Source organism: Podarcis liolepis (genome assembly GCF_965112155.1).
Source record: "Podarcis liolepis genome assembly, chromosome: 3".
Taxonomy (NCBI): Eukaryota; Metazoa; Chordata; class Lepidosauria; order Squamata; family Lacertidae; genus Podarcis; species Podarcis liolepis.
Window position 1 is genome coordinate 104743039 of NC_139557.1, and position 27531 is coordinate 104770569.

Consider the following 27531-nt stretch of genomic DNA (forward strand, 5'->3'; position numbering starts at 1 on the left):
AAACAGCATGAAATATTTCAAATGAATATAAACAGGGGGAAAGTAAATGAAAGGCCACTCCTATGTGAGTTTACTCAGAAACAAATCCCACTGAGTTTTATTTGACTCACATGTTAATTTTTGGAGACTTATAGCCTTGAAATCAGAATTTTCCACCCTCAGTAAATTTCTGTCACCTCAAGAAAGTTTAGTTTAAAAATAGGCTCGTAATCCTCAATGCAATCATCTCTTGTTATCTTTTGCTCATGCCAGGCTAATAGGAGGTTCTGGCCGGTACAGATATACTTCTTAAAATGATTTTTAAATGCAAGACATTTTTCCTCCATATATCGTGCACTGATTTCTAGGTTCCTTTGTGGCACGTGTTGAGAGTCCACTACCACAGTTCAGTAATTGTGTAAACTCTGTAGAAAGTATTTCCACAATAACCTAGTGAAAGGCCACTATTTTGCACAAAGGTAATTGCACCTAAGGGACGCAGATGGTGCTGTGGTCTAAACTACTGAGCCTAGGGCTTGCCAATAGGAAGGTCGGCAGTTCAAATCCCCACAACGGGGTGAGCTCCCATTACTCAGTCCCTGCTCCTGCCCACCTAGCAGTTCAAAAGCACATCAAAGTGCAAGTAGATTAATAGGTACCGCTCCAGCAGGAAGGTAAAACGGTGTTTCCGTGCGCTGCTCTGGTTCTCCAGAAGCGGCTTAGTCATGCTGGCCACATGACCTGGAAGCTGTCTGTGGACAAACGCCGGCTCCCTCAGCCAGTAAAGCGAGATGAGCGTGCAACCCCAGAGTCGTCCGTGACTGGACCTAATGGTCAGGGGTACCTTTACCTTTAATAGCACCGAAGCTTATTGATTTCAAGTTCAGTTTTTAAGGACAATTGCTTGGTTCATTGAATAACATTTAGTGAACCTAAAGGTAAAGGGGCACCTGACCATTAAGTCCAGTTGTGACCGACTCTGGGGTTGCAGCAATCATCTCGCTTTACTGACCAAGGGAACCAGAGCAGTGCACGGACATGCCATTTACCTTCCCGCCGGAGCAGTACCTATTTATCTACTTGCACTTTGACGTGCTTTTGAACTGCTAGGCTGGCAGGAGTTAGTGAACCTAGCATTTAATTAAACAATAGGTTTGAATCTAGAAACTTTGCCGTCCGTTAATTCAACGAATCATTCCGTCTACAGAAAGCTTTTGATCAGGTGGAGCGATTTCAATGGGAGAAGTGGTAAGAGACTGCTCTGACTCCCCTCCCTGCTTTACCATCCAGTCTGCTGGAGAGTTCTGGTGAACTCAAAAGCTTGCTCACTATTTTATGATAATTTGGTGGATCACAATAAAGGGATTTTGGGTTCCCACACCCTCAAAACAAATTTAATAGTTCTAACACCTAGCAATTGGTATTAATATAACCTACCTCTTCCTCTGCTTAGCTTATTTGGAATGTTTTCCCTCTGAGAAAAGCCATTTGGCAAATAGAGGATTGGCAGATAGTGCCCCAGGAGATGACATCATAGTCGCTGCTGCGAAAGAAGCGGTGATGCCCATCCCTGTTCCACTACAAGAGGGATAGGGGAGCAATTTGATTCAGATTGCATTAAAAGGCAAATCTACCCAATTCACACTTTCTGAAATGATACATGAACTGAAGCACAGCCGGTCCTTTGAAATTTGCATTTCTCTGGATTTTGAGCTGCAGTTTCCCAGAGAAGTAATGTGTGCATTTCATAGGGTAAAGTGTGCATAGAAACGCACATATTCGTAACAACGATATACATGATTATTTATTTATTGCATTTCTATCCCACCTTTCCCCCAAGGATCTCAAGATGGTGTGCATTTCTGAAGCAGTTTGCAGGCTTTTCTTTTTTAAAAAAAACCCTTACAAAAATGCATCAGCATTTTAGCGATAATTTCTCCCAATAGAGACATTTTTATACGCAGTTTTGGCAAATATACACATTTCCACTAATTTAATGCAACTGTGTTTGTTGTTTTCACATAGGTGCATTCACACGCACATGTCTAAACCCTGATAAATATATTTCAGTACATGTTGCTCGGCTGGAGAAACACATTGCAAAATTCAGAAAAGTGCAGACTTGTAAGAATGGAGGTGTTTGGTTCATACGCTGTTAAAGAAATTGTGGATTTGGTAGCCTTTAAATGCGAACTGAATCTAATTGCTCCCTTATCCCTTCTCCCAGCTATAGCAAGAGATGTTGGGGATTGAACCTAGAACCCTCTGTACGCAAGGCAGATTCTCTACCACTGAGCTATGGCACTTCCACAAATTAATGCTGCTCCCACCACCATGACTTTATAGTGCTTCAATCTATCACACATGTACACCATAACCAACCTCTGTTTCGACTGTCATTGCTTCTTGTGTAATACTGGTGCCAAGATCCTCTGCTGCTGCCTTTGGGGCATTTTGCTAGTTAATAAATATAACTGAAAGCACTGATTAATTCATTGGTACAATTTTATGGTTAGTAATCATGGATATTAAAGTGATTTGTGAACAGGCTTTAATCAGGGCTGTTTGGCTTTGGAACGGATACACAGTGCTGATGAGTTTTCGGCAAACAGTCTCTCGATTCGGGAGTTTCATAGCTTTTAATTCCATGCTGCCTTCCTACCCCAAAATGATACATGATAGCTCAAAAGAATATCTTCATTGGTTAACCTTGAAAAGAAAAAAAAAAAGATTACCTGGATGGAGACATTGTGTATTAGTAGCAACGACAACAATTATAACCCAAGCAGGTTATAGCCAAAAAGCAGAAAAAGAAAAGAGGTAAACAAACAATCAAGGGATGCGGGTGGCGCTGTGGGTTAAACCACAGAGCTTAGGACTTGCTGATCAGAAGGTTCGAATCCCCGTGAGGGGATGAGCTCCCGTTGCTCGGTCCCTGCTCCTGCCAACCTAGCAGTTCAAAAGCACCTCAAAGTGCAAGTCGATAAATAGGTACCGCTCCGGCGGGAAGGTAAACGGCGTTTCTGTGCGCTGTTCTGGTTTGCCAGAAGCGGTTTAGTCATGCTGGCCACATGACCCGGAAGCTGTACGCCGGCTCCCTCGGCCAATAAAGCGAGATGAGCACCGCAACCCCAGAGTCGGTCATGACTGGACCTAATGGTCAGGGGCCCCTTTACGTTTACCTAAACAAGCAATCTCGGAAGCATATTAGGTGTAATAGTACTAATTTTCTTTCAAAGATTAGCTTGTTTTCATGTGTGAATGCTCACCACAGCCAATCACAAATGAACAACCACACCCTAGGCCAGCGGTTCTCAACCTGTGGGTCCCCAGATGTTGTTGGACTACAGCTCCCATCATCTCTGAGCTCTGGCCTCGCTAGCTAGGGGTGATGGGAGTTGTAGTTCAACAACATCTGCGGACCCACAGGTTGAGAAAGGCTGCCCTAGGCCAACCCCAACCTCTCTCACCACCAAAGGAACACAAGCGAATAGCAGAGAAGCTGCACAAGCAATGCTGACACAAAACCCCACACATATATTAAGTAAAACAGAAACATTGCCACCTGACCCCCACCCCCACTCACCTTCCCCCTTTTCTTCCTAATATAACACTAATGTCTCAGCAAATGAAACTGATCTGTAAAAATGTTACTTGGGGGGAAAAGAGAGAGAGACATTGCTCATACTTTTGTAAACCAATAACATCTTTAATAATAATAATAATAATAATAATAATAATAATAATAATAATAATAATAGATTAGCTTGTGTGGCACCTGAGTTCTAAACATAGTGGTCATGATCCCAAGGAAAGGGAGTTGAGTGCAAATGAATGCTGCACACGAGTTTTCCATAGGGTGGGGTGGGGAGCATCAGATCCTAGAGCTGGGATTGTGTCCAGTTATTTCCGTTACATGGATCGTCTGCTTTTGGGTAAAGAAGAAAGATGCCAACGGTTGGGTTCAGCTCCCCATCCCTAATTCCAGATTCACATTGGAAGAGGCGCCGATCAGCACCGTTTAAGAGAATCTTACTGCAGTTGTTTGATCACAGTTCAAGCCCATGCACCATAATCTATGCATTAGAATTTGTACATTTAATGCAGCTCTTGTGCCTTCTTATCATTCTTTTTAGTGATGGGTTTTCCATATTTTTGGTGACAAGTAAGCGGCCACCTCAGAAACAAAGGAAGAGGAGGATGTGGAGAAGAGAGCAAGATTACAAGGCAGCAAAATGACAACGGTCACTGAATAGAAGAAACCAAAATGGTAACAGAAAACAATTGAAGTCTGGGTTGTATTCAGCCAAGTCCTACTCAGAATAGAACCAATGAAATAAATCAACCTAACTTAGTCATATCTGTTAGCTTAAATGTTAGGACTAGCATTGACTACCAATGTTTGTGGTAGGAAGGGCCCAATAGCTACATAGAAATTGCCAGTCTAAATGCAAGAAATTGGGGGTGCAGGGGAGCAAAGTTTTATTTGAAACACCTCCTTAAATTTAAAATTAGCAAACTGGTGTGTTTTGTTCCCATGACGGATTGTTTTCTTTTCGTGCAATCCATAGGGGAAAGAACTTGCAGACTAAGGAAGAAAAGTTCCAGGAGCAAGTCAAACACACAATTAGCAGAGAGATTGATGATGGTCTCTAATCTGCCAGCTCCCATTCCTTGGGAAGGGAAATGCACAGTTTGGTTTAAAAGTGATCTGGGAAACGTTTGCGAAGAGATCGTATTGGATGCGCCACTGGAGCCCTTTTAGCACTTAGACTAAGGTTGTTCCCAATACTTCTGTGATGAAACATCATGTGGATTGGGCTGGAACTTAAATGCTAAAGAAATGTTTTGAGGGTGGAGCTCTATTGGCGGATGCACCAATGTCTTTTAGCCTGGAACGCATCACCTGTGAAGGCTGCTAATGCAGGATAGCCACAGATAATCACAGTAGCATAGTGGACAGAGCTGGGCATGGACTGGAGAGGAGAGGCCTGGTTTCATATCCTCCTACTCAGCTGTGAAGCCAACTGAGCGACCTTGGCCCAGTGACATTTTTTGAACCCAATCTACCTTCTAGGGCCATTGTGAAGATAAAATGGGATTCTTCTTCTTCTTCTCTGGCTAGTAGCCAAGTAAGATTGTCTTCCATAAACACGGTTTTAAGAGTGAGTCTGTAAGTTTTAAAAGTGAGTCTGTAAGTGACTGTGGAGCCCAATTCTGGATCCAAACGTGCTTCCACAGTGGGGACATAGATTTCCAGGCGGGAGTTGATCATGGTGGGAGTTTGCCAAAGGTGCCTTCCTCTTAGCGCATTTCTCCCTTTTGTCGTGAGTTTGAGCATCTTCAAAACCCATGACACCTTTGGTAAAGGCTGTTCTCCAATTGGAGCATTCACAGGCCAGTGTTTCCCAGTTGTCAATGTTTATACTACATTTTTTAAGACTTGCCTTGAGAGAGTCTTTGAACCTCTTTTGTTGACCACCAGCATTACACTTACCATTTTTAAGTTCAGAATAGAGTAGTTGCTTTGGAAGACGATCATCAGGCATCTGCACAACATGACCAGTTCAACAAAGTTGATGTTGAAGAATCATTGCTTTGACCAATTTGTACTGACTTGTCAGACCAGCCAAGGTGTGTTGCTTGTGTGTAGTTATTAATTCTAGTATTATAAATAATTATACTGTGCGGGGAGGGTTATTGTTTCCATTTATCATTACGGTATGTATTTTTGTGTTTTCATATTGTAAAGTGCCCTGTGATCTTTGGATGAAGGGTGGCATAGAAAATAAATAAAATAAAATAAAATAAGTAAGTCTGAAAAGCTGTAAAACATATCTGATACTTTAGCTAATGTCATCTTAATTTAAGAAAACTGAGGGGCAGTTTAAATTTTTGATTTTCTAGTCCTACACTACACTTGACAGCCTTCTCCTGCTTACTTTTAAGAGGGTTTTTAATAATAAGAATAATGTTTCCAAATATATTCCTTTTTTATACTACACCTGCCCAAAGGGGGGGGGGGACCAGCAGTACCAAAAAATCCTTATGCTCCCAAACTCTAAAATGTTTCCTTAACGGCCAGCGTAAAAAAAATAGTAATCATAATACAGTAATAAAAAAGTGGAAGAGACACAACACAGCCAAAAACCGGAACAGATTGCGGCAGCCTTAACTTAGTGTCCTCCAGGTGCTTCCCACATCTGGCCGAGGTTGCTGGGAGTTGTAGTGCCCAGCAGCTGGAAGAGGGCGCCCGGTTGGGGGAGGCTGCGTGGAAGTTCCGAGGATTTATCGATTACATCATCGCCGGGGAAAGCGCGTTGCAAAAAAAAAAAAAAAAGGGAAAGGGAAAACTGTGGACGCTTCTCGGCGCTGTCGGCTCTTTGGAGAGGAACCCTCAGCTGCTCTCCGGCAGCGATTCGGCATCGCTCCTCCTTTCTCCGCTCCAGCTAGTCGGAGGTGGCGGCAGCAGCAGCAGCAATAGGACGGCGGGCGGGCTGGCTGGCTCGTTCATTTCCCCTTTATTTATTTATTTTTCGGAGAAGTGGCGTTTGCAGCCCGGGGTGGGGAGGGAGGAGTGTGTGCGTAAAGATCCGGCCGCTCCGGAAAGTCAAAGTGGGCTCAGCGCAGTTCCTCTCTCCGGGAAAAGGGGAGAGCGGGCCTTCCCTCCGCCGAAGGAGGAGGAGGAGGAGGGCGGCTCGGCTGTTGTTTCGCCGCCGCGCGTTTTTTGTTTTACGAGGCGCCAGGGAAGCCCCCCTCGCCCTCGCCATCGGGGCGCAGCGCCGCGGAGACCCGGCGCCGCGGTGCGGATTGTGCGCGCACGGCGCCCAACTAGTTCCTCTTTCCGCCGGGCAGCCGCCGCCGCCGGAGACACTCGGTCATCGTGCCCGCAGGAGGAGGAAAATCCCTGCCAGCCAAGTTTGGCACCGGCGGGGAGGGCGACGGCGAGGCGGCGCAGGGAAGGAGGGAGGAGGGCGAGCCGAGAAGAAATGCCAGCGCCCGTGATTTGTGGCTGAGCTGCTCCCCGGCTGCCAGCCAAGCCGCCCGCTTCGCCCACCGCTCGCTCCCCTCGCCTGGCACCGATGCGCCCCCCCGGGGGTCGTCTCCTGCGCCCTTCGCTGCGCGGCGTCCTGTGATCTCCGCGCCTCGACCACCCCCGACGGCGTCGTTCTTCGCCCCGCTCAACGCACTTTTATTATTATTATTATTATTGGAAAGGGGGAGTCTCTTTTTTTGCCTCGCCGAGTGTTCCCCCTCCTTCCTAAAATGACGATCGGTTTGGGAAGCTCCTTCTCATCATCATGGCCAACGGGACGGGGGCGACGACGGTCATGCTGAAATGCGTGGTGGTGGGCGACGGGGCGGTGGGCAAAACCTGCCTGCTGATGAGCTACGCCAACGACGCCTTCCCGGAGGAATACGTGCCCACTGTCTTTGACCATTACGCAGGTAAACGCGCGTCTCGCCGGGAAGTGCTGAGTAAGGGCGCTCCAGCTTCGCCACCCTCTTCTCCGCTTCCCACCCCCACCCCAGTTTCCAGCACCCCAGAAGCAGCAGCAACAGAGCCGAGCAACTTCAGCAAAAACTTTTCCCTTTCCTTAATTCTGCTTTCCTATCCCCCCTCCCTCCCTTTCCCCCCTTTTTCTCCTGCCTTCTTGTAAAGCAGAGGCTGCGTTTATTTTTATTTCTTTGGGGGGGGACGACGACTCGTGTTTGCAGTCCCGGGGATCCCCGACGACCCCCTTTTTTTGCAAAAGGAAAGCAGCTCAAAATGACTCCTCTAAAGCGCACTCCTCTTCTCTCCCCCCCCCCCTCAATTGGAGAGGTCTGGTTGTGGAACAAGGGGGAAGGGGGAAGGACGGTTTGGGACTGCAGATGCCTGGCCACTCCAAAAATGTCGCATTTATATGTATGTAAAGGTAAAGAGACTGGACCATAAATATATAGTATTTAATTGGTGGGGGCGGAATATGCGGGAGCAAGGATTTAATCCATGCCCGATAGGACCTTGATAGACTGCAACTGAAAGTTGGGGAGCAAATGGGACAGAGGTTAAATGGGGGGGGAACGACCCAATACCCTCTCACTAGCCTTTGAAGTCCTGTTATGAGCACATGATGTGTGTGTATTGACACACACACACACACACAAAACGAGGACACGTTTTTGTAGGTTGCAGCATGTTAATGGGGAGTCTAGTTCTGTTTTGCTCCATCACAAAAGTGCTTCGAAAGTGTATATCTGGGCAGAGACAGGGATCATTGCTATTTTTAAAAGGTGGCCTACCCATTTGAGATGCCTGTGCTTTTTTTAAAAAAAAATGAGTTTGGGAGAGAAATTGAATCCACTTGTTTGCTCCTTGGTCTAGAGAGGAAAGAGGGAGCTTGAGAGAGAGTGTGGTTTTGTGTGTTGCTCTGGGGCCCCTGCCTGATATTCTCTTTCTCTCTTTGCAGTCAGTGTGACAGTCGGTGGCAAGCAGTATCTTCTGGGGCTGTATGACACTGCAGGACAGGTAAGGGCTTTTCCCCCCTGACCCAGCAGCTTCAAAGCAACAGGGCGGGTTGCTTTTTAAAAGGGGGGGGGAATAAAAAGTGATCAGCGTTTGGTGTTTTCCAAAGCTTGAGCTCTGTTCATGCTTACTTGCACACACTGAATTATTCAAGGACTGCCGTTTATGTTGAGGTGTCTCAATACAGCAGCTTATAATAATTGCCTCATTTACTGCTTTGTCGCAGATCTTTGGAGAATGGATCGCCCTCCCCACCCACCCGCCCCCAGTATTTTAAAATACTATTATTTTAAAAATCAATAATTGCAAGCAGCCGATTTCGTGATCCCAACTCCTATCACCCAGGGAAAAACAACCAGCCTTGTGAGATACTTTATTTTTAGTTCCAAATGGCTGGGTCCTCTTTTGAGTTCTGCCTTGCTTCTCATTGGTGGACGGGCAACATGAGCCTCTGGCTCTGATTGGAGAATAATGGCATCATCTAATGTTATGGGAAGGCATTTTGTCTGATTGTGTTTATTATGGCCCCAGGGACACATTGCTTCCCATCCTGAAATCATTCCTTTGAGTCAAAACATTTGCAAGGAATGACTGAATAGTTTTGGAGCACAGCAGAGAGAGGAGGTTTCTCCCTCTGTTTCAAATTTGTCTGCGCAGGAGAAGGAAAACAACAAGAAGAGATCCCAAACTACAGCTTTTGCTTCCAGATCAAATATGAGGAATAGTACTGTTGCCAGTTTGCTAGTGTTTGTTGGTTTGCATTCTTTTAGCCATAATGGGCTGGATGCAGACTTTCCTCTACTTAAAAGTAGACATCCTCATGGGACTTAAGGTCAAGTCCTATTCATTTCAGTTCTCCATTCTGGGGCTGGGCGATATATCAATATATCATCCAAAACTGGTTTGAAGTCCATGTTGTGATACTGGTTTCATAATTTTTGACCTGGTAATATATTGTGAATCATATGTGTGTGTGGTATGCAAGAAATCATGATGCAGGAGAACCCGTGAAGCTGGTCAATGCCTCTACAGCAGTGTTTCCCAACCGGTGTTCCGCGGCACACTAGTGTGCCGCGAGACGTTGCCTGGTGTGCCGTGGGAGGGAGGCGGGCGAGTCGGGCGGCGAGAGGTGGGGCGGCGGCGGCGAGGAGAGGCCGCCCGGCGCGGGGCTCTCGCCGTCTGCCTGCCTGGCTGCCTGCGTGGCGCTGACGTCACGGGGCTGTAACGTGCCCCACATAGGCACACGCGGGGCGGCGAGCGAGCTCCCTCCCACATCCCATCGCCGCTCGCTTCGGCCGGCCTACTGGGCTGTCGCAGGTGGAAGGCCTGCGCATGCGCGAGGTTTTCGCGCCTTCGGGATTCCCTTCACGCCTTCCTCCTCCCGGGTCCTTGAGAGCGCGGGAAGCGGCAGCGCGAGACCGGCGTTGAGCCTGGTAGGTATTGCGCTTGCCAAGGCAGTCATTTGGGAAATGAAAACTTGCAAAGCAAGCAACCAGTTCAATCTGAAGTATGTGTATGCTTAATATCCTGTATCTGAAACCTGTTCTGCCCCCTCCCCCACACTTGGTGCCATTTTCATCTACACATGCAGCAGAGTAAGTTGACCCAGAATAGTACCAATTCAGATGGCAGATGGGAGAATGACAGTGCTGAATGCTTTCCCATGTAGAACAGTCCCTGCAAATAAAAACCTAGCATATTTGGAAGAGGGATGCTAGCCTAACCATTACCTTCTATGCTGTTACTATTTTTTTATTTTTTTTTACATAAGTAAAAAGTGACCTTTCCCCATCTGGCATGGTGGTGTGCCTCGAGATTTTTTTCATGAAACAAGTGTGCCTTTGCCCAAAAAAGGTTGGGAAACACTGCTCTACAGTACAGTGGTACCTCAGGTTACAGACACTTCAGGTTACAGACTCCGCTAACCCAGAAATAGTACTTTTAAGAACTTTGCTTCAGGATAATAACAGAAATTGCACAGCAGTGGCAACAGTGGGAGGCCCCATTAGCTAAAGTGGTGCTTCAGGTTAAGAACAGTTTCAGGTTAAGAACGGACCTCCGGAACGAATTAAGTACTTAACCCAAGGTACCACTATACATAGGAATTGGTGTGAGATCAAGTCTGAAGGCAGTCCTTAGAACAAAAACTTTAATTTTTCCTGTCATATCCAAGTTCTAAGTTCTTAACCTGAGGTACCACTGTACATAGGTCCATCCTTATTTCATACATCATGATATATCAGTATATCGTGATGTTTAAGCTGGTGATACATCACAATATTGAAAACCAGATATCACCCAACCTGACTCCATTCTCAGCATGACTAAGGCTGCAATCCTAACCCATTTACCTGGGAACTCCTTCATAGTAGACGTGGTTAAGATAACAGCCTCCTTAATCCAGCCCATCTTCTGTGGTATCGAACCAGTAAAGTAACTTGATATTGTGCCTTCATGCTTTGAATGTAGATGTTCTGATCGAAAATGTCTCTAGGCCCCAAAAGAGTCTGGCCAAAATATGTTTAGAAATCAGTTAATCAGTCTGTGATGACCCTCTTTCGTATTTCTGTACATCATTTCTGTATATCCACATCACTGTGTGGCACCATATACAATTCATAAGAACATAAAATGAAACACTCCTGGATCAGGTCACTGAGGATAACATACAAAGAGGCTGCTGGATCAGGCCAGTGGCTCATGTGGTCATTTCTCCCAGTGGCCAACCAGATGTCTGGTGGAAACCCACCAGCAGAAACCGAGCAGAAGATCATTTTCGGTTCTTGCGGTTTCCAGTAACTGGCATACAGAAGCATTCTGTAGAGGTAGCTTCTGCATGTGGAGTAGAGCATAGCTTCCACCATGGCTGGTAGTCACCTCCATAAATTTATCCAATCCTCTTTTAAAGCCGTCCAGGTTGGTGGCTATTGCTGCCTCCTGCAGGAGTGCGTTCCACAGTTGTAACTATGCGCTAGGTGAAAAAGACCCCATTTCCCACAGCGGCCAAGCAGGTGCCTTGTGGAATCCCATAAGCAGGACATGACAGCAATAGCTTGCATGCTATCTTCTCCAGCATGCTGCCTCAGAACTTGCCCCCAGGGGCCGACTTTGGGCCTTCAAGTTTCAGCTACGCTTTACGTGATGCCAAAATTTGGCATCTTCCGTTCGAAGTGATTGTTGCAGCACCCTCTTGGCTCAGCTCCCAGTATGGGGAAAACCGGTTGCACTCCCCTAAGTCTGCCTCTGCTGCCACCATGACTAGTAGTAAAGGTAAAGGAACCCCTGACCATTAGGTCCAGTTGTGACCGACTCTAGGGTTGCGGCGCTCATCTCGCTTTATTGGCCGAGGGAGCTGGCGTACAGCTTCCGGGTCATGTGGCCAGCATGACTAAGCCGCTTCTGCCGAACCAGAGCAGCGCACAGTAACGCCGTTTACCTTCCCACCAGATTGGTACCTATTTATCTACTTGCACTTTGATGTGTTTTCGAACTGCTAGGTAGTAGCCAGAGATAATTTTTTCTGCCACAAATTTGTCTTGATTCCATTTTTAAAGTTGCCTAAGCCAGCAGCCATGGCCACATATTGGGTCAATTACTCAAATTAAATGATTTAACCGTGGAAGCTGCCTTATACTGAGTCAGATGATTGGTTCATTCTAGACCGTCTCCATGCAAAACAGATGTTCTACTACTGATCTACACCAGATGAAAGTTCTACCTAGTTTTTCTGAATATCTTGGGGGTGAGAAGGACGGGTTCTCCAAAATTTATGGATAACCAGGAATTTGAATAATTAGAATTGCTCTGTAGGAGCTGCTGTCATGCAAAGGTGGACTTGAATTGTCAGAAGGTAATGATTTGGATTGATAAGGTTTTATCTTTTAAAAAGTAAAGGATTTATGTACGTGGGACTAGGCATTTGGCTAGAAACTCAGAAGCAATAAAACAATGATGGCGTTGGTTTAAGCCGCCTAGATTTTAATGGCACACACTGCAGCTATGCCATCAACAACTTTTCTCTAGAGCCGCGCTTGCTATAAAACTTGCACAGTTTCAGCAGCTGGAACATTAAGTAAATGTCTGAAAAAGAAGGGAGGACCTTCTGTAAAATTGCAAGAGGCTGCGGTTCTTAATTAGGAACTCCAGGGGAGCAATATGAGATGGCAGACCCTTAGAAGCACATTTTTTAAAAAGAAAAGAGAAGAAAAAGAGAGAGGAGGCGAAGTCGGACAAAACTTCTAAAATGGCATTGGTATGACTTGGAAATGTTCAGGAGAGTGGTGGTATTTAGAGCAGTAATGGGAATCCTGTGGTCCTTCAGGTGTTGAACTACAGCTCCCATAATTCCTGGCCATTGGCCATGATGGTTGGGGTTGATGGGTACTGGAGTCCAACAACATCTGGAGGGCCACAGGGTCTCCACTCCTGTTTTGGAGGCACAGGTTCCCAGGTTCAGAATCTCCAGTTAAAAAGAAAGTTGGATGGTAGAGACAAAAAAGTCCGAGACCTTCAAGATGTGCTGCTAGTGAGAATAACACAGGGCTTAGATGAGCCATAGGTCTGATTCAGCATGAGACAGCTTCACATGTTCATTGCTGGGAGAGATCATCAGTGGCGTTGGGCTGGGTGTTTAGCAATATGCAAATGATACCCAGCTCTATCTATCGGTTAAATTTAAGCCTGTGAAGGCGGTGAATGTCCTGTGTGAGTGTCTGGAGGTGGTTGGAGGATGGATGGCAGCCAATGGATTGAGGTTGAATCCTGACAAAACCGAAGTGCTGTTTCTGGGAGACAGGGGGTAGGCAGGGGTGGGGGTCTCCCTGGTCCTGAATGGGGCAACTGTGCCCCTGCAGGACCAGATTCACAGCCTGGTGGTCATTTTGGACGCACAGCTGTCCATGGAGGTGCAGGTCAATTCTGAGTCCAGGGCAGCTGTCTACCCGCTCCCTCTAGTACGCAGGCTGAGACCCTACCTGCCTGCAGACTGTCTCGCCAGAGTGGTACATGCTCTGGTTATCTCCCGCTTGGACTGCTGCCATGCATTCTACATGTGGCTATTTTTGAAGGTGACCCGGAAACTACAACTAATCTAGAATGTGGTAGCTAGACAGGTGACAGGAAGTGGCCATCGGGACCATATAACACCGGACCTAAAGGATATTCACTGGCTCCCAGTACGTTTCTGAGCACAATTCAAAGTGTTGGTGCTGACCTTTAAAGCCCTAAACAGCATCGGCCCAGCATACCTGAAGGAGCGTATTCACCTCCATCACTCAGCCCGGACACTGAGGTCCAGCGCTGAGGGCCTTCTGGCGGTTCCCTCACTGCGAGAAGCCAAGTTACGGGGAACCAGGCAGAGGGCCTTCTTGGTAGTGGTTCCCGCCCTGTGGAGATGTCAGATGTCAAAGAGATAAACAACTACCAGACTTTTAGAAGATATCTGAAGGCAGTCCTGTATCAGGAAGTTTTTAATGTTTGATGTTTTGTTATTTTTTAATATTTTGTTGGAATCTGCACAGAGTAGCTGTGGTAGCCCAGTCAGATGGGTGGGGTATAAGTAATAAATTATTATCATCACAGTTCTTTCCTTAGTAAAAAAAGAAAGAAAGAAAGAGGTTTGCTGGTATTTGTAGACCTGCAGACAAGAATGAATGGGCTGGAGCTAGCATTGTAGACCCAGGGTCTCATTCCCCTTTGGGGAGCCACATACGATTGGTGGGTGGGGCCAGAGGCAAAGGTGGGTGGAGACAGAACCAAAAGTAGGTGGAGTAATGGATGAGACTCTTACTTTTTTACAGCAGGCTACATTCCAGCCACACAAAAGTCAGATTTCACAAACGCACACCTCTCTCTGTCTTCTACCTCTGCAAGCAAGAGATGTCATCGCAGATCAAGGCCGCATCTCAGCCAGGCAGAAGCACTTTAGGAGGGCATGGATCAGGGCCAGCATAGACTCTCTGGGGTCGTATCCAGCCTTACTTAATTCTTCCTTTAAAGTCTTACCAGTACATGCTGAGCAGCAGGGGAGGAAACTGATATTTTCATTTTTAATAGTGGGGAAGAGAAAGTGATAGGTCTATTATATCAGCCTTGGCCAATTCCGGTGCCCTGTAGATGGTGTTGGACTATGACTCCCATCATGGGAGCTGAAGGGAGTTGTAGTCCAACAACATCTTGAGGGCACCAGATTGGCAAAGGCAGTAAGACCTGAGGTGTTAGGAGCTCCATGCTCCTAACAGATAATGAAAAATAACAGACAATAGCAGATAATGTGACGTTGTGAAGCTTTACTTGAAGAAATCTGGAGGTGGTGGCTGTTGCTGCTGCTGTTGATAATAATACTTACTGTTTTTAAAAGCATATTTCACATGCAAGGCCTTTAAATGGCTTGTCCTGCAACGGAAAGGAAATCCAAACCTCTGAGGTTAAGTGATCTGTAAGGTCACAAGGCAAGCTGAAATCCTGTCTTTTGACCATCAGGGCAGGCTTCCTGTACATTTTTAGATTGCTTCTCAGCTGCTATTCTGTCATAAGGTTCCACTGGCTTGAAGCCAAGCTGAGGCCGGGGACTTTCCCCCGCTTCTTCTACCCATATTCTGAGTGTGAGCTGTGAGCACTGGCCTTCCTGCTCCCTCTCGCATCAGACCCAGGGATTTTTCCATACAAGCCTGCGTTTGGCAGTTGGCATGAAGTCTGCATCTGCAGTTAATCACATGCCTTGGGGAAGTAGTTCTTCCCTGAAGGGAAGTCGCTTGCCAGGCCTTCTGCTAAAGCTGGCCCACAACACACGAGTTCGTGCGGGAAGACGGGCTGGTAACACTTCTTTGTCTGTTGGGCAGGTGTTTGTACTTCTCTGATTAAGTCAAAGCAATTCTGCTGCAGTCTTTGAGCTAAAGTATGTCTGGCCTTGCCGATGGCGTTTTGAGTTTGCACTTTAGTATTGCAACCTGTGCATATGCTTGGGATTGCATTGTTCAGCCCGGACACTGAGATCCAGCGCCGAGGGCCTTCTGGTGGTTCCCTCATTGCGAGAAGTGAGGTTACAGGGAACCAGACAGAGGGCCTTCTCGGTAGTGGCGCCCACCCTGTGGAACGCCCTCCCATCAGATGTGAAGGAAATAAGCAGCTTTCTTATCTTTAAAAGACATCTGAAGGCAGCCCTGTTTAGGGAAGTTTTTAATATTTAATGCTGTATTGTTTTTAACACTTGATTGAGAGCCGTCCAGAGTGGCTGGGGAAACTCGGCCAGATGGGAGGGGTATAAATAATAAATTATTATTATTATTATTATTATTATTATTATTATTATTATTATACTGAAAACAGTGCTTCCAAGTAACATTTTCCTCCCAAACTTCCTTAAATGCTATTTCCCTTTTGTTTTGTCTTTTAAGTTGTTGGTGGCTGTTATTTCCCCTACAGCTGCCGTGGCTGTGCCCGTTTCTCTCACCCTGTCTCAGGCCTGAACACCTTTTTCCTAACTAGAGAGATCCCAGCCAACCAGAGACCATGGACTGAATGTCAGAGGCGGATTTAAGGGAGCACAACTGGTTCGTCCAGACTAGGTGCCGAGCCGAGAGGGCGCTGTGGGGCTTGCCATAACAGTGGCTTAGAACAGAAGGGGAGAGGTGGGGACGGGCGCCAAATTTTGGCATTGCACAAGGTGCCGCTGAAAGCCCAGTGTTAAGTTGTGGGCGAACATATCAGATGACACAGCGATTCTTCCAAAGCAGCTCTTTATTTGTAAGCTGGAACAGAACTAACTGAGGAGCTCAGTCAGCCTGCTTATATAGAGCTCCAGAACAATTGTAACTGTTGCAACTTTCTAAAACTATCTAATCACAGAATGTCACTTTTTGATCCTTCATTTGCATACAAACTATCCAATCACTGAACATTACTTTCGATTTTGCATAACTATCTACAGTACCCCCCTGCTGGCCCAGGGTGAGAACATCAGTACATAACACCCAATGTGATGGTTCGGGAATGCTGTGTCGTCAACTAGAAAGGGCTATGTGCTCAGGCACTCATCACAGGGTCCCGTTGCGCCAGAAGCGGTTTAGTCATGCTGGCCACATGACCTGGAAAGCTGTCTGTGGACAGACGCCGGCTCCCTCGGCCTGAAAAGCTAGATGAGCAACCCCATAGTTGCCTTGGTCCTTTTACACCTTTTACCTTATATGTTCATCTCACTAATGGCAAACAAAGTCAATGATCAGTTAGGTTCCCATAGTGAACATAATGACACCATCAAGGACAAATGAAATCTTGTCAGAACGACACATTTTGAGTAGGTGGACAACCCCAAAGAAAAGGGGGACTGAATGTTGGTTAAAATCTCTGAAAATCTACACACATACCTCCTCTAATTTCAACCTTAGGAAAGAGCATCTCAGCGTTTGTTGACTCAGAGATAGAATTCATATTTTCTCCATCTGTAGCTCTGACACTTTTAAGAATGCCCTGAATGAGGTTTCCATTTGATTTCTGCCATGTGTCTGAGGAAGCCTTAAAGCAGGGGAGGCCAGCTGCTTTATTCTCAAGAGTCCCTTCCTTCTCCAGGCAGCCATATGGAGCTTTAAAAGTGAAAAAAGGTAAAGGTACCCCTGACCGTTAGGCCCAGTCATGAACAACATCTGGAGATGAAGCTCATCTCGCTCCATAGGCCAAGGGAGCTGGCGTACAGCTTCCGGGTCATGTGGCCAGCATGACTAAGCCGCTTCTGGCGAACCAGAGCAGCGCACGGAAATGCCGTTTACCTTCCCGTCAGAGCGGTACCTATTTATCTACTTGCACTTTGACGTGCTTTCGAACTGCTAGGTTGGCAGGAGCTGGGACCGAGCAACGGGAGCTCACCCCATCGCGGGGATTCGAACCACCGACCTTCTGATTGGCAAGCCCTAGGCTCAGTGGTTTAGACCACAGCACCACCCGTGTCCCTCTTAAAGGTGTATTTTGTCATAAATGCAGACCCTCCTCATGGAGAATCAGAGAATCTATAACAGCATTCCCAAACCAGGTGCCTTCTAGATGTTTTGGATTAAAACTGACATCCCTGTTATCAGCAAGGATATGCTGGTGGTTCCTGTCTTCTAGCGACAGGTTCAGTGCCTTATGTGTCTTCACCACGGCCTCGTCCTGCACGTGGCTTCGCATTTGGAGATGTACTCACTACCATTGCTGCCCAAATTGCCTTCTCCCATATCTTAGTGGCATGTATGCTGGACTTATTCCTGCCACACTTGCATGCCATAGCACACACAGCCATGCCATCTTGTCAACCATTTGTAGGCAAACTAAGGCCCGGGGGCCGGATCCGGCCCAGTCGCCTTCTAAATTTGGCTTGCGGATGTTCCAGGAATCAGTGTATTTTTACATGAGTAGAATGTGTCCTTTTATTTTAAATGCATCTCTGGATTATTTGTGGGGCATAGGAATCCGTTCATATATTTTTTTCAAAATATGGTCCGGCCCCCCACAAGGTCTGAGGGACAGTGGACCGGCCCCCTGCTGAAAAAGTTTGCTGTGACCCCTGTTGTAAACAGTTCAGCAATTCCAGTTTCTCCAGCATGGCCACCACTCGCTCCAGCTGTTTTTGTCTAGCAGGATCAGTGGTCAGGGATAATGGGAACTGTAGTCCTGAAACAGCTGGAGACCCAAGTTTAGGAAACCGTTTTTTAGTGTTTGACTCAACTCCTTGCCCCTTAGAAGCAGAATAAATTTTGCAAACTGCTTTCTCCCCGCATCCCTTGCTAGAAAGCAGAATGAATTGGGGGTAATTTGTGTAACTTATAATGGCAGCAGGATTCCGCTTCCCTTGTCTGCGAATATGTTTAATGTTGGCATCATCATTATTATTTTAGCTCCCAGAGCTCTGCCTCCTGTATGTCTTGCTCCCCTCTTTAGGGTTTCTTTAGCCTCTGACTTTTCCTTTATTTATGTAGCAGCCTTGGAAGCACTGTGCTATTTTGGTTTTCAAATGCAGGAGATTATACGCTCTCTCTCTCTTTTCCCCCAAAAGAGAAGCAAACAATCTGCGGCAGGACCTTTCCTCAGCACCTTGAAAGATAACTTTGAAACTCCAGCTCGGGGCCAGGGAGGGAGATTAGGGAGGGCGATTTGTCTTGCCTGAGGATTTTGCAGGCTCTCATTAGTGAGCGCTGTTGTGGAAAGAGATTATAAAGTGGATCTGTAACTGGGAGTCTAGCCTTCTCCAGCAGCCAACCTCGAGTACACATGAACTCTTCCCACATACCCTTTTTAGCAGCGCTAATGGCTACCCTTCGCAACATGAAGGTTGGCTTCCTTCGGCAGCTCTGACCGATATCTATTTTTGGTTCCTCTTCTAAAAACAGATGGTTCTGATTGAGAGGCTTCTCTTAGGACTCCTTCCCATAAGCTGCAAAGAGCAACAGATGGTTCTCAGTGTGGCGATTACAGAACCCAGAGTGGGTCTTCCAGAGCGTTTGATCTCTGGTGATCTCAATTGCATTTCCTTGCCCCAACTTTTAGCTCCCTGGGGCTCCTCCAGACAAACTGTTTACTGAGCATTCGTCCCAAAAAACTTGCACAGATCCTACTAGACTGTGTCTGGTCTACATTGATATTGGATTTGTTCCCTGGGCAGTTATATGACAAGGAGCATTCATCCTGATTTGCTTGCAGGGTATTTTTGGGCTTCCTGTTAACTGTTTGTACGTTTCCGAGCACAATTCAAAGTGCTGGTGCTGACCTTTAAAGCCCTAAACAGCCTCGGCCCAGTATACCTGAACAGTGGCGTAGCGTGGGGGGTGCAGGGGGGACCGGCCGCACCGGGCGCAACATCTGGGGGTTAGGGTTAGGGGGTGCAAATCCACAGGTTAGGGGGTGCAAATTACTTGCCTTGCCCCGGGTGCTGACAACCCACGCTACGCCACTGTACCTGAAAGAGCGTCTCCACCCCCATCACCCCCCTTCTGGCAGTTCCCTCATTGCGAGAAGCAAAGCTACAGGGAACCAGGTAGAGGGCCTTCTCGGTAGTGGCGCCCACCCTGTGGAACACCCTCCCATCGGATGTCAAAGCGATAAACAACTACCTGACATTCAGAAGACATCTTAAAGCAGCCCTGTTCAGGGAAGTTTTTAATGTGTGATATTTTAGTGTATTTTTGGTTTCTGTGGAGGCCGCCCAGAGTGGCTGGGGAAACCCAGCCAGATGAGCGGGGTACAAATAATAAATTATTATTATTATTATTTGTTTATCCCGCACAGTTCAGTGCATTTCCTCACCATCACTTTATTTGCCTTTTCTTTTTTTAAGTGAATTTGTTGCACTAGGCAACGATGTGCTTTGCATTACAGTCAAACCTTGGTTTGTAATTTGATATTGATAAAATGTGGTGGTCATTGGATTTTAATAATTGAAAATTAATTAAAAATTCATGTGGAAAACCCAAAAAACCCTCGGTTTTCAAACGTCTCAACTGCCGAACATTTTGGAAGCCGAATGCCAAAAACCCAGAAGGGAATTCTTCCGTTTTCGAACACGCCTCAGAAGTCAAACAGCTTCTGAGGCGCGTTTCTCCATTTTTCTCAAAGAAACTTGCTAGAGCCCTTTGATCCTCGGTTTTCGAACCTTTTGGAAGTCAAACAGAACGGAATTCATTCGAAAACCAAAGCTCTACTGTACTTCAATTGCAGAAACCTGAATTTTCAGTATGCACATAGAATAATAGAATCCTAAAAATATATACCAACAAAGCTGTATTCGACGGATGAAAGTACATGATGTTTGATATGATTGTGAATCGTGGACTCAGGGACGGAGAATTATAAAGCGTCAAAATCGAGATGTGGAAAATATGGAAATAACGAGGAGAGGCAGGACTGAGATGTGGAGATATGCTTCAGAGATCCAGACTGTGGAGAGCTCCAAAAAATTAATAATTCTAATTTGGACTATAATTTGGACTTTTTAATTTTAGTTTTTTATTTTAATTGGAGTATTATGATTGGATATATTAATTGGATGCTTTTTATTGGAAAATCAATAAAAATGATTAAAAAAAAGAATAATAGAATCAGGAAATCAGCCCTGAGTGCTCACTGGAAGGACAGATTGTGAAGCTGAGGCTCCAATACTGTGGCCACCTCATGAGAAGAGAAGATTCCCTGGAAAATACCCTGATGTTGGGGAAGATGGAGGGCACAAGGAGAAGGGGACGACAGAGGACAAGATGGTGGGACAGTGTTCTTGAAGCTATCAACATGAGTTTGACCAAACTGCGGGAGGCGGTGGAAGACAGGAGTGCCTGGCGTGCTCTGGTCCATGGGGTCACGAAGAGTTGGACACGACTAAACGACTAAACAGAGTTGGATGGGACCTCCAAGGGCCATCTAGTCCAACCCCCTGCAATGCAGGAATCTCAACTAAAGCATCCATGACAGATGGGCATCCGATTACATCAGGAATTAAACTCAAGATTCTAGTTTCTACAGCTTTATCGACAGACACTGAGGTGTGAGATGGGTATAAGTTTTGCCGTTTTACTCCCAGTCTCAACAGATGCTGAAGATGGGGACGGGGAGGGGGGAATCTGTAGTATCTTCCTTAGCCAAATGAAATGAGTCACTGAGTAGTTGGATGAACCTTGTTTCTCAGCTCTCAATGGGAGATGATGCCCTTTTCTCATAGGAATAATCAGAGAAAATCACAGTGAAGTTTGTGTGCGTGTGTTGTTTTATTTTAAAAATGGTATTTGCACAGTGGGTTGAATGGCCATAAGGTTGCCTGAACCCCTGTAGTGCGGTGTGTATTTTGTCCAAGCTGACATTTGAAGATGGGAGGCAGCTTTTAAAAGTAGGCACATAAAACATTTCTGGATGGATCTTCCGTAATTAAAAGGCAAATGTGGACCAAAGAAACTGACCTGTATACTAATAAGACAATCTGCCGTCCCCGTTTAGATGCTATTAAAGGCACTTTATTTTTAAAAAAGGCTGCAGATCACTTAATCAGAAAACTCTCCAAGCAGTGTATATAATATTTCATCCATGTTTTAGTGATCATTATATTATCAGTAAGGCACAGGTAAGCTCAGCAAAGCTTTTAAAAAGTGTACATAAAATAATTATAAATAAAATACACATGAAGTCAACTGGAAAGAAAAAACACAAATGTACATAAGTAAATTAGATATCTGAGCAGGGCCTTCTCGGTGGTGGCACCCGCCCTGTGGAATGCCCTTCCATCAGATGTCAAGGAAATAAACAACTATCTGACTTCTAGAAGACATCTGAAGGCCGCCTTGTTTAGGGAAGTTTTTAATGTTTGACGTTTTATTGCGTTTTTAATATTGTGTTGGGAGCTGCCCAGAGTGGCTAGGGAAACCCATCCAGATGGGTGGGGGTATAAATAATAAATTATTATTATTATTATTATTATTATTATTATAGGCTTCAGCTGGTATCTAAAACAATGTAGTGAAGATGTTTCTCTAATGCCAATAGGCATGAAGTTTTGCAGCTTACTTGCTGCCACACAAAGAGATTCGCAGCTTGCAAATGTGGAACATACACACGTTCTATGGATGCCTTTTTCAGACTACTTAAAGAAATATTACAGTATGATGGACTTAGGAGCAAGATTTGAGCCGTGAGCGACAGAAGTAATTAGATTATAAGATTGTGGGTATGATTTAACAGATAGAAGTTAGGGTGCAGCAGAAGGGGAGAAACAACAACTCCATAGAAAACGGGGTAGGAAGTTGACAAAAATAAGAGCATGTAGTTGTGTATTGACTGTATATGTTGAAACTTACTTTGCAGAAAAAAGCAGCTGAATAGGGACATATGGGGGAAAATGGCATCTGGGGTAAGCTGGTTCCAAGCATTTAAGAGTTTTCTATACCAGTAGTTAGAGACGCGGGTGGCACTGTGGTCTAAACCACTGAGCCTCTTGGGCTTGCCGATCAGAAGGTCGGTGGTTCGAATCCCCGCAACGGGGTGGGGTCCCGTTATTCTGTCCCAGCTCCTGCCAACCTAGCAGTTCAAAAGCACACCAAAAAAAGTGCAAATAGATTAATAGGTACCGCTCCGGCAGGAAGGTAAACGGCGTTTCCATGCGCTGCTTTGGTTTCGCCAGAAGCGGCTTAGTCATGCTGGCCACATGATCCGGAAAAACTGTCTGTGGACAAACGCCAGCTCCCTCGGCCAGTAGAGCGAGATGAGCGCCAGAACCCCAGAGTCGTCCGCGACTGGACTTAACTGTCAGGGGTCCTTTACCTTTTATACCAACAACAAAACCTTAAATTTGACCCAGCAGCAAATAGGCAGACAGTGCAGATCTCTGAATACGGGTGCAATTTCCTAAAACCAGCTCATTTCTGTCTGTAGCTGTGCTGCAACATTCTGCAACTCCAGACCAACTTCAAGGGAAGCCCCACACAGAGTGCACTGCAGCAATCCAGAAGTGAAGTTGCTAATAATAATAATAATAATAATAATAATATTTCTACCCCGTCCATCTGGAGTACTGTGGTCAAGCAGTACTAGTGCAGCCATGGCCACAGCTGCCGTACCAGCTGAAGCTGATAAAAAGTGCTCCTAGCGACAGAAGCCATCTGGGTGTCGAGAAACAAAAGCTGGATTCAGTAGGTCAGTTTCTCAAGCATGAGAACCATTCTCCAACAGAGCCCATTTATTTTTTTTCACCCAGCCCACCACTGCAACCAGGCACCGGTCCAGGGCCAGCACAGTGCCTCCCGATTTAGATACAGTGAAGAAATAGAGCTGGGCGTCATCAGCATGCTGATGGCAACTTGCCCCGAATCTCATGGCCACTCCCAGTGGCTTCATATAGAGGTCAAATAGCATTGAGGGTACAATAGTGCCCTGTTAGCACTACCAGGCGGCTGAAAACATGGGACTCTGGCCCGTGGGTCAGACTGCAACCCACAGCTTTCCAAGTCATGTGGCCAGCAGGACTAAACCGCTTCTGGCACAACGGAACACCTGTGACGGAAACCAGAGCGCACAGAAACACTGTTTACCTTCCCACTGCAGAGGTACCTATTTATCTACTTGCACTGGTGTGCTTTCAAACTGCTAGGTTGACAGGAGCTGGGACAGAGCAATGGGAGCTCACCCCTCGTGGGGCGACCTTATGATCGGCAAGCCCAAGAGGCTCAGTGGTTTAGACCACAGCGCCACCCCAAGATACCCATTTGATGGAGCCTGTCCAGCAGGATCCTGTGACAATGGTCTCAAAAGTCGCAGAGAGATCGAGAAGAAGGAGCAAGGTTGCACTCTCTCAGACCCGTTCTCAATCAAGGCAACTGGCAGGGACTGGCAGGGCAAGAGTGCACTGGGGGAGTGGGGCTGGAGTCTGTCTCAGGAGAGGGTCACGGTGGTTTGTGGGGTCCTGCACCAGCCAGGAGGCAAGAGTCAGAGGCAGGGGAAAGTTCAGAGCTGGAGGAAGAGGGGGACCAGGCAAGTGAAGGGTTGCTTGCTTCCCCATCCTCTCTTGCACCACTGTCTCCCAGAACCAGGAGAGGATTGAAAAGGGATGAGCAGAGACATAGTCTCCAGCTGCATGTGCCCAGCATGTCAGGGGAAGGTACATCAACTGGTGTAGGGGGAGGGGTCCCCTGTTGCTCCATAGGGCAGTGTTTCCCAACCTTTTTTGGGCAAAGGCACACTTGTTTCATGAAAAAAATCTCGAGGCACACCACCATTACAGCCCCGTGACGTCAGCGCGCAGCGTCACGCCGGGAGGGACGCAAGAAAGTGTAAGTTTCAATTCCCCCCCCCTTGCCTTCCTTCTGTGCCAACCGCCAAAAAGCCAAGAAAAAAGCCAAGACTTTAGGGCAGCAGGTCGACACGGAAGAAGCTCCTACCTAAGGACAGGTGCGACGGCCGTGTCCTCTTCTGCCACACTTGGCAGCCCTGCCTCACGGTCGTGACTCCCACCCTGATTTCTCCCCGCAGGTCGAGCGGCACAGGCAGCCCAATGTGTCCAGCCCAGACACAAGCCCCGCTTCCCCACTCTAGATCCTGAATGCGACCAAGTGCTCTGGACTCCTGAGCAGGGTGGGAAAGAGGACTCGCATCTGGTAGCCTCCGGGCTCCTCGCCTGCTCAAGGGATGGCATTGCAGGCAAGCTGCCGGCCGTCGCCATCGCCGCCCCCTCATGCGAGTGGACCTGCCCGGAGTGGTGGGCCGGGGGAGGCTCGCTCTCTGTGGGGATGTGGCCCGCACGCGCGGCCCCGCTTCCTCCTGCCCAGGGCTGAGCTCCTTACCCGCGATCTCGGTCTCATGCACGCGGATCCCACTTATTCCGAAGCTCGCGCCACTAGCCGGGGCTCTCACACCGTGCCAGGGCGCGGCGGCGCGGCCCACTGACGTCATCGCGGCTTGCCGCCGCCCTCGACTTCCCTGTTCCCTCCCCTCCCTCGGGTCGCCGTGGTTACCGAGGACTGCAAGCTGCTCGGGCGAGCGTGGGGCATTAAGTGGGAGAAGGAAAATTAAAATTAAAACTCGCCTGAAGGCCGCCTCTCCGGATATGAAGCTATCTTTCGAATTTTTTAATTTTTCCCGCGGCACACCAGGCAACGTCTCGCGGCACACTAGTGTGCCGCGGCACACTGGTTGGGAAACACTGCCATAGGGCACGGACCTGGGAATAGCTTGTTAGATGCTAGGCATCTAGAGCTGTAGAAGCAACTATGTTATTGTTGACAATAAAGGGCCTTCTCGGTTGTGGCACCCGCCCTATGGAATGCCCTCCCATCAGATGTCAAAGTGATAAACAACTATCTGACGTTTAGAAGACATCTGAAGGGCGCCCTGTTTAATGACTGATGTTTTGATGTATTTTTAATCTTTGTTGGAAGCCGCCCAGAGTGGCTGAGGAAACCCAGGCAGATGGGCGGGGTATAAATAATAAATTATTATTATTATTATTATTATTATTATTATTATTATTATTATTATTATTATATTAATGAGTGAACTCTGCTGTGTGCATTCCTTTGGCTGGGAATTCCCCTTGACGGAAACCAAGGCTGAATCAGGCCCATGACCAGGCCTAAACCCAGACTGGAATGAGTCTTCTGTATAAGGTCTGCTGTTGGCACACCAGAATTTTTTCAACGCTATTCCCTGAAAAAGGGGTGTTGTGACTGGCTGGTAGATAGTCCAAATGGGATCAGAGTCTGCTTTTTTTGGAGTAGCCATATAACCATCTCCTTTAAGGTTGCAGGGACCACCCCTTCCGGCAGTGAAGCATTATTAACCACCCTCTGGTCTGTCAACCCTCCTATGTTAGATTTCATAAGCAAAGAGGGGAAGGGGTCAACTCAACATGGTCGAGGAGGAAGCTGCAGGCACCTTGTGCACATTGCCAGACTGCATAAACTGAATGTGATTCACAATAGACTGCAGTTGGAACTGCAACAGGCACAGAACTGAGGTGTCTCTGAAGTTGAGCAATGTCGTCCTGGAAAGGTGCAGCCTGGTTGGTCACAGCAGGGTTTTGAGAGCGCTTGGGGTACTTCACCTAGTGCAGCCTTTCTCAACCTGTGGGTCCCCAGATGTTGTTGAACTACAACTCCCATCACCCCTAGCTAGCAAGGCCAGAGCTCAGGGATGATGGGAGTTGTAGTCCAACAACATCTGGGGGCCTACAGGTTGAGAACCGCTGGCCTAATGGTTGTTTGAGGATCCCTTGCGAGATGCAAAATGTACCTTCTTAATTCTGCAATAGTTCTGGTTTCCCTGTTGTTTGATAGTTCAGAGTTCACATAGGTACAGAAGTTCATTACGTAAGTGCCAAACAGCTAGCTGACCCTGCTCCCTGCCCTCTTCTAAGCCCTGAGGCTCAAGTTCCCAGCCTCAGCACCTCTCGGGTTGCCGCTGCAGAGCTCAACAATCTCCTTTCTCTCCTGTGTGGTTTTTGGCGGCGTGTGTCCCATTTGACTTCACCGGCACCCGCCTGTTTGCAAAACGAAGCAGAAGTCGTTGCTGTGCATCCTAGAATCATAGGATTGCTTTGTTCTTTTTATTTTATTTTATTTTATTTTCTTAATATATCTTTATTGTTTTAAAATAGATATATTTATGCTAGGAAAGCAAACAACATACAATCAAATAAACAAACTATATATTGACAAACAAACAATAGCAGTATACGAAACAACACAATTCGTATAACTAACATTTGTACTCCCAACGGTTATAGAACTTATAAAACAAGAAATTAAAAATAACTTCCAGTTAGTCTCGTTGTACTTTATCTGTCGATTATCTTATACCGCACAGTTACATATTTCTTGTATAGTTTCTGTTAACTTCCCTACAAACTTATATTTATACAGTGCAAGGTTCAGTCTAATTCTGCAAAGAAGTTTCCTTTTATACCGTAACTTTTAAAGTATTCTTTAAAAATTCTCCGATCCTTATAGACTATTGGTTTTGTTTGGCCTCTTATCCTTCCTGTCGTCTTTGCTAGCTGCAGGTATTCTACCATTAGGATTTGCCAATCTGCCGTGTTAGGTATTGCTGTATTTTTCCAATTTCTTGCTACTGTACTAAGATTCTGGCTGCTGTTATCCCATACATGAACAATGTTCTTCTCGATTTCCCTATTTCTTTTGGCTGCTCCAGCTGTGTTTAGTAGGGTCAGTGGACGGAAGTGGAGCTCGCGGATGAGGACCCTGTGGCCTTACAGATGTTGCCGTACTACAACTTCCATCATCCCTGACCATCCCGGATGGGGCTGATGGGACTTGGAGTCCATCAAAGCACCAGGAAGGGCATTCAGGTTGCAGCAGACTGGCCTTGAGTCTGCTCTTGTCTTGCCTAGGTAGAGGAAGATAGCTGTCTGTAGCCTCCAATCTCTCAGCCAGCGTTACTGACACGCTTTGCAGTTGCTGGAGGGTGGCAGGAAGGCACATAGTGACACGGAGCCTAACCCACTGATTGGAAACTACCATTTATTTATTTTTTAGAGACTCCTCACACAGTTACAAGCTTGTCACACAATTTCTAAACAGCTAGCTCTT

The 27531-nt window shown here is 46.6% G+C and overlaps 1 protein-coding gene across 2 annotated transcripts in view; it reads left to right on the top strand.

Moving 5' to 3' along the window:
* The first annotated feature begins 6350 nt into the window (after positions 1-6350).
* RHOQ (ras homolog family member Q) overlaps positions 6351-27531 on the top strand; it is a 35627-nt gene continuing 14446 nt past the window's right edge. Inside the window, exons 1-2 of one of the 2 annotated variants that reach the window (XM_083494873.1) lie at positions 6351-7428; positions 8433-8491. In XM_083494873.1, the coding sequence (XP_083350999.1) occupies positions 7281-7428; positions 8433-8491 (207 nt within the window). In that variant the 5' untranslated portion in view covers positions 6351-7280. The remainder of the gene's footprint in view (positions 7429-8432; positions 8492-27531) is intronic. The other variant, XM_083494872.1, reaches the window with a different exon arrangement.